The 22303-nt window shown below is 43.0% G+C and overlaps 1 protein-coding gene across 1 annotated transcript; it reads left to right on the top strand.

The window, feature by feature from the left end:
* The first annotated feature begins 15618 nt into the window (after window positions 1-15618).
* On the top strand, window positions 15619-21312 carry eapp (e2f-associated phosphoprotein). The gene is made up of 6 exons (XM_050062207.1): window positions 15619-15772; window positions 16973-17154; window positions 17486-17590; window positions 17685-17796; window positions 17907-18032; window positions 20114-21312. The coding sequence occupies exons 1-6, from the start codon at window positions 15693-15695 to the stop codon at window positions 20406-20408; spliced, it is 900 nt and encodes a 299-aa protein (XP_049918164.1). The 5' UTR covers window positions 15619-15692; the 3' UTR covers window positions 20409-21312.
* The last annotated feature ends 991 nt before the right edge of the window (window positions 21313-22303 follow it).

The following is a 22303-nucleotide window of genomic DNA, read 5'->3' as shown; positions in this document are numbered from 1 at the left end:
TAATCCGGGGAAAGAAAATAAAACCACAAAAGGTTGGATCTATAGACGTCGCTGAAAGGCAGCATGAGAGACGGAGGGGTCTAAATAATGAAGACCTGACATATGTGTGGTTTTATGACTTTAATGTCGACCTGTGATCATTTCATGTAAATACTTTTAGAGGAGTTAACTGTGGTGGACAAACACACTGATCAGAACTATATCAACCTGTTCTCAAACTCAGCGTTGAATTCAGCCGCTTGGTCAGTTGTCGCACAAAACACCTTTTATTGTCTTAGACTCACTGTGCTTTCAGCTAACACCAATATAAACCCAACTGCGGCAATCTGCCTCATAAAACGGGCGAGAAAGTCTGGGTAGGTAGGGCGGGAGGGCCCCAGTCACCAGAGGAAAATCTGGCATTATACATTTCTGCAAACTACAAATACATTTGTACGTCTTATATGTGTCATATCAAGGTTTCTAAAGTGACGTAATGTAAAAGGTGACTTTGTTATTGAGAGGTGGAGGGGATGGTGGATGGTGTGTCACCTAGAAGAGACGCCTGCCAAGCTGCAGACCACCTTCAAGACCAACAAACAACAAAATTGGTTTTGTTTAGCAACCAGCCGCTGTTTGTCCACAAAAAGCAGTTTTTTTACAGAGACATGAGAGATGTCTCAACAATAATGCAATGAAAAGACATTGTTACATTTCCTGCTGGGATATTGCCACGAAAAGGTTTTGTTTTTTAGAGAGACATTAAGTTTCCTGTGCCATGAAAGGTGATTTTTGCTTAGAAGTTTTTGCCGAGACATCGCTGTGTTTCTTGCATCTCCTGCGGGGATAGTGCCACAAAAAGTGCTTGTTTTTCACAGAGATATCGTTGTGTTTTCTGCCGGGATAGTGCCACGAAGAGCAGTTATTTTTGCAAAGACGTCGCTGCATTTCCTGTCGGGATAGTGCCACGAAGAGCAGTTATTTTTGCAGAGACATCGCTGCATTTCCTGTCGGGATAGTGCCACGAAGAGCAGTTATTTTTGCAGAGACATCGCTGCATTTCCTGCCGGGATAGTGCCACGAAGAGCAGTTATTTTTGCCGAGACATCGCTGCATTTCCTGTCGGGATAGTGCCACAAAGAGCAGTTATTTTTGCCGAGACACCACTGCATTTCCTGCGGGGATAGTGCCGTGTAAAGTGATTGTTTTCTAGAGAAATTGCTGTGTACCTGCCCCAAATAATGCCATGAAAAGTGGTTGTTTTTTACCAAAATATCACTGTGATTCCTGCTGGAACAGTGCCACAAAAACTGTGGGTTTCTTACCAAGACTTGTTATGTTCCCTGCCTGGATAGTGCCATGAAGAGCAGTTATTTTTGCTGAGACATCACTGCATTTCCTGCGGGGATAGCACCACGAAAAGTGATTGTTTTTTTACCAAAACATCGCTGTGATTCCTGCTGGAATCGGCCCTCACTGCATTTCCTGCCGGGATAGTGCCATGTAAAGGGATTGTTTTCTGCAGACATTGCTGTGTACCTGCCCCAAATAATGCCATGAATAGTGGTTGTTTTTTACCAAAACATCGCTGTGATTCCTGCTGGAACAGTGCCACAAAAACTGTGGGTTTCTTACCAAGACTTGTTATGTTTCCTGCCTGGATAGTGCGTCAAAAAGCGGTTGCTTTTGCCAAGACATAACTGTATTTCCTGCAAGAATAGTGATTGGTTTTTCCTGTTGAAATAGTGCCACAAAAAGCAGGTATTTTAAGCCAATGTTTGATTCCTAGCCATGACAAAGTGGTATTTGTGCATAAACCTAACTACACATTACAAAAATAAATGTTTCGTTATAATTATAGTTTTAGTTTTAAAAAGGCAAACGTTATTTTTCAAGGCGGTGATGAGACATGAGCTCTGATCTGCTGTATGAGAGTTATTAGTGCTACAGATCAAGGTGAAAATAGAAGCATGTAGAAAAGAAAAGAGTACAAGACTGATGGAGGGAAGCACGGGGGATTGAACAAAAAAATGACAAAACAATGGCAGAAATGAAGGAGGGAATGAAGGAAAGAAATGCTGGCGGAAGGAAACAGGATGGAGGTGAGAGTGTGATGAATGTAGGAAATAATAAGAAAAGACGGAGTGCAGAACGATGGAGGGAAGAAAAGCCTCGTAAGACAGACAGAAAAGGCAATAAATAAGAGGAAGAAAGACTTAGAAATGATCGAGCTGCAAACTGTTGGGAATTATCACACACACACACACACACACACACACACACACACACACAGTATCTGATATATTCCCCAGTGTCAGAGGAACATTGAAAGTGTGAGGAAATAACAAGGGACCGAGTCATTTAATTTGACTTCATGGACTGTGTGTGTGTGTGTGCAGGTGTGTTTTGTCGGTGGGTTCCAGCGGATCACAGCTCGCCGACATGGGCCGATAATCAAGTCCCCACACTTTTTACATGGAGGGAGAGAGAGGTGGCAGAAGATAATGAAGCTCGGCCGTCTCCTGTGTTTGCAGCGCGGGCCAACAGGTGGAGCCCACACTCTGACAGCAGCAGGGTTACCTGGAGGTCCACTGTGGGGACAAGAGGAGAGAAACACCAGGTGTTGGAGGTGTAACGGTACGCGTCCTGAACACGCAATTATCTGGATTCGCGCCCTGTGTGGCGAACACAAATGAGAAATCGGAGCAGCCAGACCCCCAGGTGTCGCAGATTTATGTGGATTGTTTGGTCAATTTAAAGCCCCTACAAGGAACTTTCATTTTGAGTTGATTTTGGCGACCCTGTGGACAAAAGCAGTAGTGTTTTGCTGGAATGAAGCCTACATTTCCCATGAGCTCTAGTGCGTATTGTCATAAAGACGCTTACCTGGCTCGCGCATGTGTTTGTTTTGGGGATGAATGAAACAACAAGACGGGAAAACTTTGCCCCCGCTCCTATCGGGGATCCCAGCTCACCTCTGCCGCGCCCCAGCTCCACCTCTCCGGCGTAAGCGCCACCGCCGCCGGGGTAAACGCAGCGGTCGGCTGGTAAGGCTGAAGGCCTGTTTGGCGAGCACTTCCACGGCTTCTTGGACTGAGTATGGAGCGGTGCCTCGCCTCTTTATTTCTCGGCACTCGCTGGACCCTGTCGACGCCTGGCTGGTACCTGTCGTCGGCCCGGATGAGGTGTTCCAGCCCCGCGGCCCCTGCTCTCCTCGTCCCCGCTGGCGCGGGGTGAATCTGCGCAACCTGCGGCCTCTGTGTGTGGCTCCCCGGACAGCTAACGCCGTGGACCCGCCGGCTCCTGCCAGGATTGGGCTGGTAAATGCTAGATCGCTAGCGAACAAAACGTTTATCCTGAAGGATTTCCTGACTTCCCGAGGATTGGATTTTCTCTGTGTGACTGAGACGTGGCTGACTGTTGGTGAGTCCAGTGCTTTCACAGAACTTTTACCCGATGATTGCTGCTATTTTAACTCCCCGCGGACGTCGGGTCGAGGAGGAGGAATAGCGACTATTTATAAGAGTCACTATAAATGTAAGCAGCTAGGTAAGATGACGTGTGCCGTCTGAGTGCCGTAAATCGCTTCGTCCTGGAAGCGACCTGGGGCGGACCCGGAGACAGTTTCCTAAAGGTATGGATATACACTATATAGAAACTGCTTATCTTCACACCAATGGTCTCATTTGCTGTTGTAGGTCACGCACAGACATCAGCAGAAACCAGAGACTTTTGCACATCCAGTTAAAAGTTCCTTGTAGCTGCTTTAAAGTGCAGAGTCTGAGTTTGGAGGAAATCAAACAGGAACAACACATTCTCACTCCAACCTTGTCACATATTGACGTTTGGTCATGGACTTTCCACGTCGAGATACGATGTGAAAGATACGCTTGGTTGTTGAGGTTCTGGGAATCCGTGTCAACTTTCACACTGGTGAAAGTTGGTGGTTGTTGGACTGATCCACTACCCCTCTGACTTGCCCTACATGGACTTTTCGTCCCCTTAAGTTATGTTGTTGTCCATCCACGTTTCCCCCGACACTAACACTCGTCCTTTTTCAATAACAGCCTCATGCCAACGTGAATGTATGTCTTTTTCTATTGGTGTTCGATGCGGAAGTTATTGCCCAAGCGCCAGTATTCGACAACTTTGGAATATGACCAGTTGACAGGACTCATTTCTTTAGCAGGTTATTGCTCCATAAAGACAAACAACAACTTAAACTACATATATAGATCAAGAGATGTTTGACTGAAAATCTTTATTGTTACCTGCAGCTCTGCAGATATGTCAGTGTTGCTGTAGGCTATGGATCTGTGCAGATAGTCATATAGTTACATCACTACGTCCTGTCTAAAATGTAAAAACTTCTCATATAGAACAGGGTCAATTTACTTTTACATCAATTTCATATAATACATCAACATATCTTCATACAACGGTTCAGATGATATCCTATGAATAAGCAACCCACAAATAATGTTACATACTAAATAGACACCGGTCTCCTGGGAAAAGTCCTGGGGAAAGGTTCACACATTGGTCACATGATCGCAGCCTCCCCAAATACGTGGGTTATATATGAATTACTGGCTCATGATTACGTGGGATATGTACGAATTTTGGTGTGTTACTTTTCATAGAAAAACTTATGAACAGTTTATGAGAACAGCCTGTTTGCAGATATGTTTAATATAAATGTCGGCATTGTGTCCCACTAAACTTGTTCTCTGTTGCAGTTAGTTGTAATTGAACATCGATTTTTACGCCCAGTTCAGACCAATGATTCGCCATGAGACGAAACCGTTTTAGAACATTGCAGAGAAAAATAGCAGCTGTGTGAACTGGCCAGTCTGAGATTGACTCAAGCCGGCTGATGGTGTCAGCAGCAACTCAGCTGGTCAAATGGCCGGTGGCTTGTTTTAAAGCTCGTCACCTGTTTCAACAGCCAATCAGCTTGTAGCGAAGTCCGCTGGTCAAGTCAAAATGGTGCTCCGTCCCCGCCGAGCCCTCTGTTTCTGTCCTCACGGTGTGCCGGTGTCGGACGGTGGGTCGCTGCTGCTGCTGGCTGTATGTGCTTATGCCCCGCCCACACACACACATTCTCACTGACTGATGAATTGGCGCTGGTTATTTATATTATTGTGGTGTATTGATTATGAATACAGTCCATCTGATGCTGGTTTTGTTTCATCACTGTAGTCAGTATCTCACTATCACTATCCTCATTCAGATTTTAAGAAGCTACAAATTAAATTCAGCCACAAAATAAGTCTGAAAAGCTGCAAATCAGAACAGAAGCACAGAGAGTTGTTGACTAGAGATGATACGCCGTCTCATGGTGGTCACTTCCTGTCAACGTTACAGATCAGAAGCACAGAGAGTCGTTGACTCGAGATGATACGCCGTCTCATGGTGGTCACTTCCTGTCAGCGTTACAGATCAGAAGCACAGAGAGTTGTTGACTAGAGACGATAAGCCGTCTCATGGTGGTCACTTCCTGTGAACCTGCAGGTTTTTATAACATTATAGAACAGAGCGTTGACAGTAGTTGCATATGTCAACTCATCTCGTCATGAATCTTTGGTCTGAACTGGACTTTAAGGAATAAATAAAGAACTTTTATATCAGAGGGTGAATTTTGGTTCAGTGGATGTTCTCTCTAACGTTTCACAATAATATATCATATTTAAAAAACACAGTTTGAATGGGATTTTATGTCATTTTATTATATTTAAATAATCAGGTCTCGCCTGGTTGAATGTCTTCATCTTTTTACATTTAAAATAAGTGGGGGTTTTTTTTGTATGTTTTAAAGTCAGAATATGCACCCCTGGTTTTACTATAATTGCCAGTACTTTTATTTCCTCCTCTCAGTCGAGGCTCCTGAAGCGAACCCTCCGTGGTGTCTCTGAACCTTTACTTGTCAGAGTGTGGCAGGTCTCAGCGGGGCTCCGGAAAACGTCGCTGTGTGACAGATAGACTGACAGATCCATCTATGTGAGAATGTAGAATAATATAACCTGTATGGACGGAGTCATCACACGCGCTCCATAGGAAACAGGCACTATGTGGCAGCAGGAATGTAGATAAGGAGGTTATGTGCGAGGACCAATTTATTTTTCTTGGCAGGGTGGGAAGACCTCTGAGACGCGTTTCACATGTCCACATGACAGCAGAAGTCTCAATAATGGAATCCTCTCAAACTGTATTTATATCCGGACACACTCGGGTCCAATAAGGTGACACGTGGGACGATCTGTAGGCTGCCTGGATAATGATCCGTCGCTCCCTTTGCATTTTCACTTCATGTTTACTTCTCTCTGAGCGCAGAGCTGGAGCTTGTTTTCCACTTTTCACCGTGCAGAGCAGACAGGAAGTAGGTGTTGGTGCGTAAAACAAACACGGCAGTTGTCGAGTTATCAGGCGTCCTTCATGAATCTTTTACAGGAAGCAAGAAACAGATCGTCTGCTGTGATACAACAGTGACTCCTCCGCTGTGTGGACACCATGTCGTCTAAAAATTACCTTTCAACAGGACTAATCTGAGACTGCAAGTACGTTTGAGGGAAACACAATGCTGAGGAAACTCTGTTTTTTATTAATTCAATGAGGAAATGTTGATCATGAACGTATCATGAAATGTTCCCTGTTATTTTCCACCAAAATAGGCACTCTAGCAAAACAGTCGTTGCGTTTTTGTTACTTTAGTGAGAAAACGGACGTGTATTCACAAATGACACAAAGCATGTAAAAGGCATAATTTGACCCGGCATCCCAGAATATCAACAACAGACACACCCAGGATACCTAGCGTGTCATATATAGACATGAAAGTCCACAGACAAAGCTGCGATATTTGATAAGTTGCGATGAGAACACGTTGAAAACAAGCAGTTCCATTGTTTGTTGGTCTTGAACAGTGGTCTGCAACACGGCAGGTGTCTCGACTCGGTGTCACACCATCTGTCATCTCCTCCACCTCCAGGTGATAGTCAGCTCATTTACTACGTCATTTTAGAAGCATTGATATGAAACGTGCAAATATAACACATTCGTGATTTGCGGAAACATAAAAAGCTAACATTGTCTGTCTTCTAGCGGCAGGGGTGTCTGAATCTAAAGAAACTCTGAAAATCGTCTTGGATCAGCTGGAAAATGCATCGTCACAAAACTGAGAACAGGCTGTTTGACTTTTAGAGACACGTGGTCTTCACAGGACGGACACGCTACAAACATATGATGATGATGCATCGTTGTATCCCAGCAAGCATTTTTTGGTTTAAAAAACGTCTAATAGCCGTCTACATGAAGACCTGACGTCTAGGCTAAATCACGGCTGAATTTGGGCTGTCAGTGAAAATTTGGTGGATGTCTATCATCAATTATACGGCTATGTAGAGACCATGTCCAAAAAATGGAGATAAACATATTTTAATTACTGTTGACTCTCCATACGTAATTGAATATCATACCGCACGCCATCTGCAATGGCGAAAATTTCATTTAATCAATTTCAAAATTAAATCGGCTAGATTTGGGTTACGTGTAGCTAGACTAAATCGGAGCTAAATATAGCCAATATGTTTAAATCACGACTATTGCTTGCTGGGTAGATTAAACTGCCCAACAGGATATAAAGGAGTGAAAATGAGAACAAAATGACACATTAATGCTGCAGGAATATTAAACACCGACAGCAGGGAACAGTTTAGTGCAACATACAGACTGTAAGGCTGCTTTCACACCTGCTCTGTTTGGTTCGGTTCAATCAAACCCAAGTTCATTGCCCCCTCAGTGAGGTTCGTTTGGGCAGGTGTGAACACAGCAATCACACTCAGGTGTGCACCAAACCAACCGGACTGAGACCTTCTTGAAGAGGTGGTCTCAGTCCGGTTACAAATGAACTCTGGTGCGGTTGGTTTGTGGTGAGAACGTGTTCCGACCTGGATGTGAACCAACTGCAGTCACCTCATTGTTTTGTCATGAAAGGAGCTCCACGCCGCCTTCCAAGATACGTGGGTCTTGCATTAATTACTTGCTCATGATTACGTGGGGTATGTAGAAATTTGTGTAAATTGCTTTTCATAGGAATAAGGAGATAATTCAGCAAAAGATTATTACACCAACATGTCTCTGCACGCTGTCGTCTGTTTACTTTGTCTGTCCCTCAGGTGTTAATGTTTTCCCGCCCACTTTACGCAATGTCCCGCCCTACATTGTGCGGTGATCGGCCATCTATGCAAACCTGGTCACTGGTCACTCAGTGCTCCATCACCTGTTGATAACTCTCCTTGAAGTCAAAAATAAACTGAAAGGTTCCAGCCTGTTTCACATTTAAAGGCTATTAGACCAGTATCATCTGTTGAAAAGAGACTACAGACACACGTGTGATGTTGCCTTAATATTTCTGCAGAGAGAAAACACCGTCGCTTGTTGCTTCAGCCGTTCAAATGCGACTCTTTGAGCTTCCTGTGAAGGCCTCCGTCTGATCTGACCACGTTATGTTTTGTGTCTGAGCTCTGAATCCTCCTCCTCCTCCTCTCTCCTCACACACACAGAGTCTAACAGTGACACATCCAACCCTGTCGCCTCCAACAGCAGCTCCACATAATTATCCCTCCGCACCAAAAGTCTGTTTTTTCTTTTCTTGCAGGAAATTGCTGCGTATCGCTGAAAATCCATTGAAAGCTTCAAACAAAGAGGAGAAAAAGCAACTGTGGCTGCAGCCTGGATTCCTACACACACACACTGTCCATTGTCAAAGCCTCCATTATCAGAGTGTGTTTTCTTTCTCCTGTGTGTGTTTTGTGGTGGCGGCACCCAGTGGGAGAGCCCGCCTGCCGGCAGGGGGACAGATGGGTGTAATTTTGTTATTTTTACCTCCTCCAGGAGCTGGCTGCCAGCTCGGGGAAATTAGCATCACACCTGTGTGTAATTGGCTAAATTAGCTTGTCGAGCGGCAGAGCTGAGACAGAGGTGGTCGCTAAGGTGTGTGTGTGTGTGTGTGTGTATGTGTGTGTGTGTGTGTGTGTGTGTGTGGGAGGCAGGTAAAATCAGAGAGGAGTTGTTTAGTGTGAGTCGGAGAAGAAGAGGCTGTCAGGGGAGCGAGATGTCACACCTGGAATGGAAAATGTCACCCAGCAGCTCCATACACAAAAACACATACACTCACACACACACACACACACACTGACACACAGTTACACAACTGAAAGACACGTTAAAGGACAAACTGCAGGAAAAAGACACAAAACAAACAGCACACATAGACAGACAAACAAAAACAGAGGAAGACGTAAACACACAAACAGAGTACAGAGCCTGAATACATAGGTTTTAACACACACAACCACGCACGCACGCACACACACACACACGCAGTGTTTTCCTACAAATCTCTTTCATTTCTCTCACTGTGGTCAGAAATGCATGCGATTTGTGCACAAATATCCGATCTAAAACTCCTGTTAATGCAGGTGTGAACAACATCTGGACAGTTTGTCCACTCAACATGATTAAAGGTCACAAAACGAAACCTCTTCCTGTCTTCTCAAACTCCAGACAATCTTCACCATAGAGGCAGAATAACAACTAGATACCAGACACCAAGGTGGCACCTGTTGAAGTTTCTAGCTTCCAGGTAATGCTGCTTTCACACCACCGCGCAGTAACCGCCCTGACACCTGCCAACCTGTAAGAGCGTTCTCCCAAATTGTAAAGGCCTAGACACACCACACCGACTTCAGAGAACTTGTGGCAACAAAGGCTTCATGCTGCATCGCCATGCCTCGGCCAAGAGTTGCACATGAACACATTGCAAAGACTACAGCTGATTGTCAACCAGCACGTACGTTCTGTGCCGGTGTGAGAGGAAATAACTCTTCACACTAGCCCAGACCCACCAAAGCAACGTCAAAGAAGTAGCTGCAATGAAAGCCCACTTTTGCGTCGCCTCACGTCTCGTGTCTCAGCCAAAAAGCTGCACATGAACACACAGCAAAGACTTCAGCCAACGGCCAACTAGCACGTACGTTCTGTGTATGTTCTGTATTCGTCATCTTGCTACTAGTTAGCCAGTTAGCACATTAACAACACAATCCAGTGTTGAAAGACCAGAACATATTTATCGTGCACCAGTGAACAATAACACAAACCATCAGGAAACGTGTCTGCCTAAGAGAAAAATAATCTGACTTTATGGGACAAGTTTGTTTTGGTCTCACTCCCTCTGGACTCAAGCTTTTTGTTTACTTTCCTCACTTCTGTTTCTCGTCTCGTGCACTGGAATCAGTGTATTCTTTCGCTGACGGACTCAGCTGCTGATTCAACGTGCTGAATCGGACAAAAACAAAGCCAACAGGGGTCGAGGAGGAGCAACATTGCGGGACAACACTGCACCAACGAGGGCGGCAGACACTCATCGAACTTTGACCAACGGCTGACTAACAGCTTAACGTGTCAGTGTTTTAATAGTGGCTGCTGCCACTGCGGTCTGCTGCTGTGATGCCAGGCAGGTGCGTCGGCCAACACTGGCAGACATGCTAGCTAGCTTGTAGCTGCCTACTGTAGCAAGACAACCACAATCACTGAACCTACCAAAGGTTTCTACATATTTGGACAATTAACCAGTCATCAGAAGTTTGGTGGAGATGTTTTTCCAGAACCAGTTTTTCTTCTGGTTGTCCTTAAAAGCTGCTAGCCCCATAACTGTGGGTATCTTGTCTTCTTTAAGATTCCATGATGCTATTTGATCAGTCAAAGCCAGGCGGCAACTGGTACAACTGTCTGGTGTTGTTGTGGTGCCATGAACAGGAAAAATTCAAGCTTAACTATAAATCAAAACTCACAATGCAGGTCTCTACAGCGGACCGTGTGCATCAAATATAAGGTGAGTTCAGTCCACCTTCAGCCCTTTGTGTAAAAACACAGCTGATACCGAGGTCTCTGGCAACAAAAAAATAGCCAGATCATCCTGTAGAAAAGTTTAACTAAACTCAGCTTTTGCCTCGACACAAAGTCGAATATTTCAAGACGCACATTCCTGATCAATTACTTGTCAACACGAATGAGATTTCCAATGTTCTTTTTAAAAAGTTGCTGCCGTGAACATTTTCAAGAGTTGTAAAATGTTATTTATAAAGCTCTGTGCAAACCTTAGTCTCAAGTCTTAGGCCTAAAGTCGTTAACCCGTCATGAAGAGTCGAGTATAAATCCACCTTATGTCGTTTTCTGTTTAAAGCATCTCTGATAAATCTCACCTCAGTGTGGCTGTTCTAAGTTTGTTTCTAAATGTGACACTGATCTTCTCAAAGCAAAACGTGTGAGATGTCAGATTATTTTTTTACAGAAACTGTTTTGTGAAGACTTTTGTCTGTTATTTTAACGTAACTGAGAATCCCCACTGGAGGCGAGATGTAAGTGAGACATGAGTGGCGTGTTAGTGTTCTGTCATCCGATCCACAGTGTTGTTATGTATTTATCCATTGACTTTATTTCCCTGTCCTGTAGCGAGTGAGGGGAATCTGAAACAGACAAACTCACAGGCACACCAGGAGCCTTGATTAATAAACATAGATATAATTGATAAGTTCAAAACACATACACAGCAGGATGTTTTGGACGAGAGGGTGGAGCTGTGGAGGAGCAGCGTGTCCATAGAACACGATGAAGACATTTAATGAATGGCAGAATGAAACAAATTAATAAAGTGAAAAGAATTCTCCGCCCACATGTCGGGATGTATTTAGTGGCCGCACAGACCACCGTTGTCTACAACACTGCCTCCACTCAAAGGTACAATATTACGACCTCCTCCACCATCACCTTGTTTGTTGTCAGGAGCTTTTGACTCCGCCCTTTAGTGTTATCTATTGGCTGTGTCTATGCCATTGTAAAGGACACATGGAAGTATGAGGACAATGACGTTACGTTTGAAATCAACACATCTATTTCTGAACATTAAGGCCGTATAAATGAGTCCTTATGGTACATGTCTAAAGGATCTGCCATTTCCACCCTTCCCATTCATTATTTATCAGCTGTGCAATGCATTCTGGAAGCTCTACATTGCATTTCGAGAAATGGAGCGTCCACTCCTCACTTGCATAAAGTTGAATCTAGGCTACTTAATGCAAATCTGGGGCGTCAGGCACAACTTGCCACCTTTGGAAACTCCCAAAAAACGTTTAAACTAAAATGAAGACAGATTCAGTGACTGCATGGCTCATTTTTCGCCTCAAATGTTTTCAGAGAAACATTTTGGTCGACCTTTTCTCATAATACAAGAGAAAGTTTCCAAATGAATCTGGAGCACACAGCTCACATGCAGAGTGTTATGCCTGTCAAGCATCCAGTGCTGGGAAGTGGTGCAAGCCCTGTGGACATGTACCATCGCGGCATCAGTGTAGACAGATGCATTTAATAAAATCTAAACGTATCTGTTTTATGAGACATGCAAGTGACGGATGTCGAAAAAGTCTTTAAAAACACTTTATGTGCAGACTGGTCCTCAGGATCCCAGATACCCAGAATGGTTCGGCCTGAATTTTTTTTCCAAGCAGGAACCTCTGAGGCTTAAAAACTGAAGCCATGCAGAAAAAACTGCAGTTCCTCTAATGTCCACTTGAGGCTGGTGCCAAAAGTGAGTCAATCCTCACAGACCTCCATGTTAAACTGTCCAACTTTACAGCAGAAATAAACATGTTTACAGCCTGGTACAAAAACAGCTGAGGGCTCTAAAGCTAATTTCAACTTTCATGACAACTGTGCAGGGGCTGCATTTTTATATAACTCATCTGTTTATGTTTTATTAAGGCTGAAAGTTACGTCCTCGGTTTGTCAGTCAGATACATCCATCACTCCTCCACAGCTCCTCCCTCTTGTCCAAATATGGTCATTTCTGGCTCCAACAAACCAAGATTGGTGATGGTTGAAATGCCAAACTTGAGGCTTCAGAACGGGAGTCCACAAACCAGTGGGTGACGTCACGGTAACCATGTCATGCACATCCCAGCGTCCAGTGGAGTGGGTGCTGGACCAAAAAAACGTATGTGATGTAAATGTAATGCAGAGTGATGTTTCAGGCCACACGGCTCTTCCTCAGACTACTTCATCACCGTACCTACGTCTACTCTTTTCTCAGTCCATGGTTTTTACCTTGGTTTGATTCTGGCCCAAAGCCCACTCAAACACTGGGTTAGTGCTCGGCCACAATCAACTCACCCTGACACCAGACGCATTATGAATGGGTGAATGAGAACATCAGTGAGATGATGGACAGGCTGGAAAACGACCTTTAATAGATAACAAAATATATTAATTAATCCAAGTATCAGATTGATTGTAACAGAACACTGAAAATGTTCAGATGCACAGAGAAGAAACTGAAGACACCTGCACCACATATGGTTTGATCTATATATTGATCCTGTATTGATCTGATCACATTTCAGGTTAAACACACTCGCACAGAGAAACCCAGCGAGACACTGAGGTCAGTTTGTACCAGTGAAATTTGACCTGCTGTTATTTATTATGTACTGATGACTCGCTGTCAGCTGCTCATCTGCAGGTTCTCTGCCCTCGAGCAAGGCAGCAGACAGCTGAATAGTTTATACAAGATGTTCCCTTTTTGATTGTTTATCATTTGTTGTAATTTTATTCATCCATTATTTAGCCAGGTCCCATTTAGATACTCTGTCAGGGAGTCTTTATTTGAATCATGTTTCATATTTCATCACAAAAAACAAAGATGAGAGAAGACTAAAAACAAACATGATTTGTGTTGCAGAAATATCTTTATTTTTTACTTTTTTATCCTGTCAGTCACCTCGAGACACTGCAGATTTATTGTACAACCCCGAGGAACGTCCTGACCCTCAGGGTGGGAACTAGTTATCGACAAGATCTACACATTTTGAGTAGATGGAGGCAATGACAAGATGTAAAACAAATTCAAACAGAATTTTAAGAGTGTGATGAATACAATAACATAAAAATGGAATAAAACAGATTAAAAGCAGGTGAATAAAAATGAAAATGCAGCACGAGAAATGAATGAATAGCTTCAGATTACATGTACTAACTGGCCGTGCAAACCTCAATTTGAAAGAACTAAGAGAGAGAAAGACAAAAAATTTTAAATGTTCACTTGCTCGTTATAAACAGGAAAATTGGAATTAATTGTAATTAATTATGAAGCAGAGTCTCAAGACCCTAATTTGTCCTTTTTAAAGAGCATAAGGCCTGTGATCAGCTACACATTTTTTCAATCATTTTATTATATCCTTGGAGATCTTTAAATTCCTACAGGATGATTGTTAGACACAGAGGTCAGAGGTCAAAGTTTGGATGAACCTTTGCAGTGCTGACGAAATTTCACAGTTTTGCATTGAACGTTAAATCGTTTGCTTTTGATTCCTTCTTTCGTGTCATGGACGAGGCCTCCAGATGAATCTGAGCTGCCCTCTGAGAGGTGGAGGTGATGGAGCCTCTGATATCGCTGATCTGTTGGCTCCACCCAGCGGCGGTTTGTTGTAACAGCAGCAGTTTGTAGTGCCACACGTCGGCTGTAGAAAGTCTGAACAGAGGGAGTGAGTCCAGCTTTTGTTGCTATTGATTTAAAATCCCTTTTTAATCAGTCAATTTAAAATCAATCATCAGTCTGGGAACTGATCAATCAGCCATTAACGAGTTGTTTCATTAGTGTAGTTCATTTATTTGTCACCTCTCAGGAGAACAAGACAGGTCCATTAAAGCAGGACTTTGTTTTTACCAAGATTTGTGTTGAGTGTCGGGACAGATGAATATTTAGATTTGTATTTGACTTTATATTATTTTATTAGAGATATGGGAAGAAATCCATTCATGCTCCGTACAAGACAATACAAATTTTGAGATTTATTTTGGTATGTGAGATCAACATATTTTGTCATATCTTATTTCAATATCTTTATTGAAAGAAAAAATAAATAGGCCTCTGAGGAGAAAGACTGGTGAGCTCTTTATCCTCCTTTAAATCACTTTTAAAACACACACTTTTGTAAATGTGCTTTCACAGTTTAAGACCTGAACTCACTTTTATCTGTAAATCACTTCTTAAAACCTATTTATAAACAAAGGCACTCTCATAACTATTATTTTACTGTTTTGTTTTGTTTTATTTGATCTATTTTACTCTTTCTTATAGGTAGCTACTGTTGTCCCATGTTGTGTGACTTTTAAACTGGTTTTATTGTTTTTTTTAATCGTTGTCTACTGTATTTTATTTTTGTAAAACGTACTGTGACTTTGCTTTGAATATAAAAAATAAAGTTTCATTATTATTATTATTATTATTGTTATATTTTCTAAAGAAACATAAAAACCCTAAAGGCCTGTTTTAAAAAATACTGTGGTTACAGTTGGAAGATAATTTGTATTTTTATTATATTTACCTAGTTTAATTTGTTTTATTTTATTTTTTCAGTTATATTTCATTCATTATTTTATTTTATTTTATTTTATTTTATTTTATTTTATGCTGCATAGTCCACAGTCTATAAACGTTGGCCTTGTCCTCCCTCCACTCAATAGGTGGTGGTACTGTTTCCCGTCAATCTTTGCCCACTTCCGTTTCACCAAACTAAAGAAGAAGAAGAACCGGAAGCAGTCGTTCGTACGTTGTTGCTAACTCGCTAACGTCTCATGTTGAACTCTGTCGAGCAGCTAAAATGAACAAACTGAATAAACCTCAGGAGTTTGACTCGTATGAGATCGAGGAGCCGAGTGATGAGGAGCGAGCTGAGAGCAGGTAGGAAATAAATAATAAATAAATAAACTGTTAGCTCTAAAAACTTTGTAGCTTTAGCACCATGAGGCTAACGTGCCGCGAGCTAGCGGGATGCTAACATGTAAACAAACCGGTGCAGGCTGAAACACAGGGACTGTTACTGATGATCTGTCTCTCCCTATATGTCGATTGTTAAAATAGTTTACAGTCATGTAAAGCATTTAAAATATATTAACATGATGATAAAGCGGTTTGCCGTTCGTCTTTATTCTACCGCTAAGGTTGACTTTGTTAGACACCAGTTAATGTTCTTCAGAAACACCACAATAATACAAGCCATTCCTGTAAGTAAAACACAGCCTGTGGGACAGATACGAACATTTAGTTTATACATTCATCGAGACAATGCTGGTGGAAATATGCAGGTCCTTTACTTGTGTAAAAGTAGTACTACTACATTGTAAAGTGCTGTGTTAAAAGCAGTGTTGGGCAAGTAACTCTCAAAATGTAATATTGTATATATTACCAGTTACTTTCATTTGAAACTACTAAGTTATCTTACAACATTATTCCCCTTGTAGAGTAGTGAGATACTAATTACACTACTTTTTCGCTACTTTCACCAAAGTGACGTCAGAATAACTCATGTTGGTTTTAAATGGATGAGGGTCTTTTTGTTTCGCAGAAGCTCCTGTTTATTACAGTTCAGGTCTGAGCCATTCATGTGTTCACATACAGTGCTTACATCTCTGTATTAAAATGAAAAATATGATAAGGAAAAATTAAATAGCCTAGACCTAATAAGATGAAAGAAGATGAAAATTGATTGTTATCGTGCTGTATACATGTGCCTTTGTACGATATGAGGGTATTAAAGGTTTTTAAAAAAAAACAGGGTTGAGAATCTGTTCTTTATTTTATTTATTTTCAGACAGGAGACTTTTTACATATTCTTCCACTTAAGAAATGGTTTCAATTAAAGTAATGAAACATTTGCTCTACCAAAAATAAACCTTCTGTTTTCACTCTTTAAAGGGTGATTCTGACTGATAACAATATTTCTTTAATACCGTGAAACCAGGATAACTTTTCTATTGAAATCTCAAACCGCTGTGACCCTAGTCAGTCCCTCATTTGGTCATTAAAGTGTCAGCAAATAGTGAAACATGCCGAAGCATTTGCATGAGCTGAATGTGAAACTTCTGTCCGGCTGTGTTTCAGTTCGGAGGATGAGCTGGACATTCTGCTGAACGGGACGCCGCAGCAGAAGAAGAAGCTGATCAGAGAGTATCTGACGGGGGAGAGCGAGTCGTCCAGCGGGGATGAGTTCGAGAAGGAGATGGAGGCGGAGCTCAGCTCCACCATGAAGACCATGGAGGGAACCTGGGCGCCATCATCAGCAGGTAACACCGACCTGTGGTTTCCATTAAAAGAAAAGTGTCTGCATGTTTATCTGTTATACTGGGAGTATTTTGCATTTAAAGGGTGACAGAGGAGGGGTTTTTTTTTTCAAATCTTCTGATGCATAACTAAGCCTGAAGGAAACCCTGCCCCATGCAGGTTCAGTTTGCAGCTTTAGTTACCATGGTAACTGAGTCAAAGTTATCGCTTTGACACTGAAAAGTCAGGATTAATCCCAGACTGAGCTGGGTAACCCACTAATCCTGCTCTGTGAGACAGGAAGGACCTTATTATGTAAGAATTTCTGATGTTACTTTGTTTATTCTCCATCAGAAACCTCGGGAGGAGGAGGAGGAGGAGGTGGTCCTGGACTTCCTAACCCTCAGATGTATGATGAGGTGTATTTTGACTCTGACTCAGAGGGGGAGGACACACCAGGTAAGCATCAGTGTTTCCCCAACTTCAGTTTTCCTGCTGTCTGCAACACGTAAACTCTTATTACAGTAAAACAATCTCTCTGTTTCCTCTGCAGGCAGCTCCACCGGCCGGAGGCAGAGACAGCGGGTCAAAATGACCAACGACGAGCTGCTGTACGACCCCGACGAGGACGACAGGGACCAGGCCTGGGTGGACGCCAGGAGACAGTAAGACACTCAGAAGGAATCACTTTGATTTTATTAAACGTTTGTTTATTTTGGCAGGCAAGAGATTCTTTCTTCCTCGTGGTCGTTCAGCCTCTTTTCTTTGTGTGCAGGTTTAACAGAAAGCCAACAGCTGCAGGTTCTCGCTCGCAGCCTCGTCAGTCTCAGGGTTTACCAAGCAGCGACGCCGTCCTTAACTGTCCCGCCTGCATGACGACGCTCTGCCTGGACTGTCAGAGGTGAGACTTCACAGCAACATGTGCTGCTCGATGGGCTTTTGTCCTTTTTGAAGTGAGCTGCCCAGACTCGTGTGAAACAGAGTCAGTCCCCACAGACCCTCTTGTTAAAATGTGCAACTTTACAGCAGGAATAAACATGTTTACAGCCTGGTACAAAAACAGTTTTGGCCTCTATAGCGAATATTAACATTCATGACAACTGTACGGGGGGTGACTTTTTCTATAACTCACCTGTTTACATTTAATTAAGGTCCAAAGTTATGCATATTTAAGGGTGCGGCCACTTGACTGTCTGCGAGGTGTCGTTACAGTCTGAGTCAGATCCATCCGTCACACAGCTCCACGCTCTTGTCCAAATTTGGTCACTTAGGGCTCCAAAAAAACGCAATGGCAGCAAGTGAAATGCCGAATGGGTGACGTCACAGTAGCCACGTCCATTATTTTAGTCTATGGTTCAGACTGAGGTCACGCTGCAAATAATCAGACCTGTATCAGATTTCGGAGCCCATATGAAAGTGGCCCCGATCAGGATGTGATTTGTTGCCTGATATTGGACCAAACTGTCAACTTGTTTCACTCCGTTTCCATTTTCAATCGATCAACTTGAACTTAGTGGAGTAGCTGGATTTGTTCATACTGTTATGACAAAAAGTTTTGGCTCACATATGAGAAAAATGACCAGTTAACACAAGTATTTCTGATTAATTTCTGTGGAGTAATCAATGATTTCACTGATTTAGGGAGAATAAAAGCTTCACTGAGGTCATCAGGTCTTCAGAGGGCTCATTGGCAGCACCTGGCGTCCCAGGTGTGCCCACTCTGCTTCACTCCCTCAGACCCTGGGTCCGTCCCAAGTCTCTTAAATTACTGCTAGTTATCTTACCTAGCCGACTTTGCTAGCTGTTTAGCCCCTCCCACCTAGGAAAAAATGCGAGGAGCTAGCGCTAGGAGCGATGAGCGAGCATTGTCGGTTTAAGAGACATGAGACGTCCTTTCCACTGAAGCGTCACGTGAAGCGACGTCCATTCCTGATGACGGCGGCACCGCTGGATCTGCTCTGTAAAGCAGCCAGCGTCTGGCGTTACTATGGCTACATTCCAAGTCTAATTATATTCGCTGACCAAAACAGTAACCCCCACCCCCCACCGTCATGACTCTGGTCACACACTTTTGCATGTAGCAGCCGCACATCACAGACAGTCCGATGAACAACGCAACGGGTTGTGACTGAAATAAACCTAATTGCAACAGAACAATCTTGCATGAAATATCATTACCTAATTGCAACAGAACAATCTTGCATGAAATATCATTACTCTTTGAAGTAGGTACGTGAATTACAGTGATTCATTGCAAAGAATGCATGTAACGGGTACTTACTCTTGTACTGTTTCTCCGCCATCACATTCAAATGTGCCAGATGTAGAGGGCGGGTATTTATACGCCATGGCATTCAGCTGAAAAACTCTTCCGGATAGGAAGCTCTCGACCATCCTAGCTCGTAGCTGCTTAAAGCTTGCTGCTAGCTCCTAGCGCTAGCTCCTTGCTGCACAAATAAGAGACTTGGGACGGCCTAGAAGATGGCGGACCTCGAACGACAAGCGAGGAGCTAGCAGTAGCACTATAAAAATAAGAGACTTGGGACGGATCCCTTGCTGTTGTGAGTGGTATCTCGCAGCCCAAGTGGCGGGGCCGAAACCAAAATGCCAGTTATTGCAATCATTTCTGATTAATCTCTATGGATTAATCAGTGATTGCTACAGCTCTAGATTATTGGGAGTTTGGAGAACGTTCCTAATCAGAATTAATAAAAATGTCCAGAGCTCAAATCAGTGAGTCAAGCAACTGATACTTGATTAATCATTTGAAGTTAATTATCAGTCAAATATTCTCTTGTTTCAGCCTCCAATCCTGATTTATATCATAACCCTGTGTTGAAATAAAGAATCAGCAGATGATAAAAATGATTTGCAGCCCTGAAACAAATCGTTCTCTTCAGAGAAGCTGGATTATGATTGATGTAGATTCTCCAGCTGCAAACTCTCTGCTCAGCTGATGTCATCTGTTTTGTGTCCACTCAGGCATGAAAAGTACCGGACGCAGTATCGCGCCATGTTCGTCATGAACTGCGCGGTGAAGAGAGACGAGGTGCTGCGCTACAAAACCCAGACGGAGCTGAAACAGAGGAGGAGGAAGAGGAGGAGGGGACAGAGAACAGACACGCCGCTGGACAAGACTCCCGACCCAACGCCGGCGGGGATGGACGCCGATGAGATTTACCACCCGGTGCAGTGCACAGAGTGCTCCACTGAGGTGGCCGTGTTCGACAAAGACGAGGTCTACCACTTCTTCAACATCCTGGCCAGCCACTGCTGAGACAGACACGCAGACTGTTTGTTTTATTTCATGGGTTTGTCTCTGAGTCTTCAGCTCACAGCAGCTTTATCAGAAGGATGATGACCGCTTCTCTCTGACTGGAAGGGAGGAATCACTCTGTGGTCGCTCTGAGTGAACCAGACTCAGCTCATAAACACTCTGAAATAACAACGTGTTTGGTCACTTCACTTAACGAGGAGAGAAAACTGCAGCATGTTGTCTGTCTGTGACATTTTTTATCTCCCTTTAATGTCTCACAAAAACTGGAATCTGAGACCAGTGTTGCAGCTCTGATGATCCGTACTGGACTGAACACACAGCAGCTTGAATTTTGAGACCGATATGGGTAGAATATTTGAGAATTAAAAGGCTGGTTAGCAACATATTGACTAAGACCCAATTTTTTTTACCTACACACTCAAACATTTTTAATAAGACTTCCTGTTAACTTTGCCTTGAGATCAATATGTGGTTTGGTGCGGCGTCTGCAGTGATGCAGGTGCAACACCAGATTGATGTGAAGAGGGAGCTGAGCCTGAAGGCGAAGCTTTCGATTTTCTGGTCCATCTACATCCCAACCCTCACCTATGGCCATGAGCTCTGGGTAGTGACTGAAAGAATGAGGTCGTGGAGACAAGCAGCTGAAATGAGTTTCCTCTGTGGGGTGTCTGGGCTCAGCCTCAAGATCCTCCCTGCTGCCCGCATGAGCTGGCCCCATATCAGTGGGGTCAGTATTATTAAATGTGTGTACACTGCTTATGAATGTTAGACAAAAGGGGGTTGACTTAAAATGTTACTGGCCTGCTAAGATTTTTTTTTTGAAGAAGAGTTGTGAGCAGGGTGTGTCCTCAGAGGGACATTTTGCGGTTGTAAATAAACTTGTCAGTGCTCTCTGTTGAACAAACTCTGTATTCCTTTCATTTATCTACAGACATATACAGTACTGTGCTTATACCATTACAGACATATCTGTGAGGAGGTAACGCCAGCCTGTTTGTGGGTCTGACTCTTATATACATTTCAGGTACAGTGAAATGCCCACCAGGAACTATAGGACCAATCTGATCGAGGAATCCTTTGTCTGCTTGAGTTGTACAGTTTTTAATGATGTATATCATGTGGAATACTGTAGTTTTTGTTTGGTTATATTAAGTTTCTTCAAAAAGAATCTCAGTAGTTTCCTAAAACAGCTGGTCACTGTCATTTTTATCAAACAAATGTGGAATTTAAACTTCTTTTTAAACTTTAAACTAGGCTCTGTGTCAATGTAGAGCCTATGCCTTAGCCTGATGTGCACCTCCTCAAAAATTTAACTACACCACAACAACTTTGACAGTCGGCCTGGTAGCATCACATTTCCTCCTGTGCATTCCTGGCTTTCTCCTTCTCATTAGGTAAACATGGACCAAATGGAGGAGAGCGAAGAAGTGCACAAATATGTACATTCACATGACTCCTCCTCACCCTGCTACAAAGACTCAAATGGCTGCAAACTCCTGGAGAGAAATTTCCAATTTGATCAGTGTGGACGTAGCAGAAACAGGAAACAGGAGGAAATGGTGCACTTTTGGGGGGGACTACTTTTATCTGCGGATTAATCCACATTCATTGATCTAGTAGTAAATGTTTGTGACAGCAGGATGGTGTATGTAAACAAATGTGTGTGTTCATGGTCATGACGGAGCGTGTCACCATCATGTATGTGTTTCTGGACAACACTGGAGTTTCATGAGATTATATTAATACCCAATATGTCTTCATAGGATCAGTTCACAGTTGGGCTTCTTCATGGGACATTTAAAACAAAGATCAACGTATAAAAAGGAAATGGAATATGACAAAATAATTAAGTTGTTAAAGTGTGTAAAGCAGCAGGAGGGAGATAAAGAACTGGA

The sequence above is a fragment of the Epinephelus moara genome, chromosome 14, assembly GCF_006386435.1.
Source record: "Epinephelus moara isolate mb chromosome 14, YSFRI_EMoa_1.0, whole genome shotgun sequence".
NCBI classification, from domain to species: Eukaryota; Metazoa; Chordata; class Actinopteri; order Perciformes; family Serranidae; genus Epinephelus; species Epinephelus moara.
The sequence above is the reverse complement of the archived record's forward strand: the minus strand, read 5'-3'. Positions and strand labels throughout refer to the sequence as shown.

Bases quoted from the DNA above. Each gene is read 5' to 3' on its own strand.
- eapp (XM_050062207.1), top strand. From the start codon at position 15,693: ATGAACAAACTGAATAAACCTCAGGAGTTTGACTCGTATGAGATCGAG. The intron at 17,155-17,485 runs GTAACACCGACC...ATTCTCCATCAG, and splicing joins CTGGGCGCCATCATCAGCAG to AAACCTCGGGAGGAGGAGGA. The intron at 18,033-20,113 runs GTGAGACTTCAC...GTGTCCACTCAG, and splicing joins CTCTGCCTGGACTGTCAGAG to GCATGAAAAGTACCGGACGC.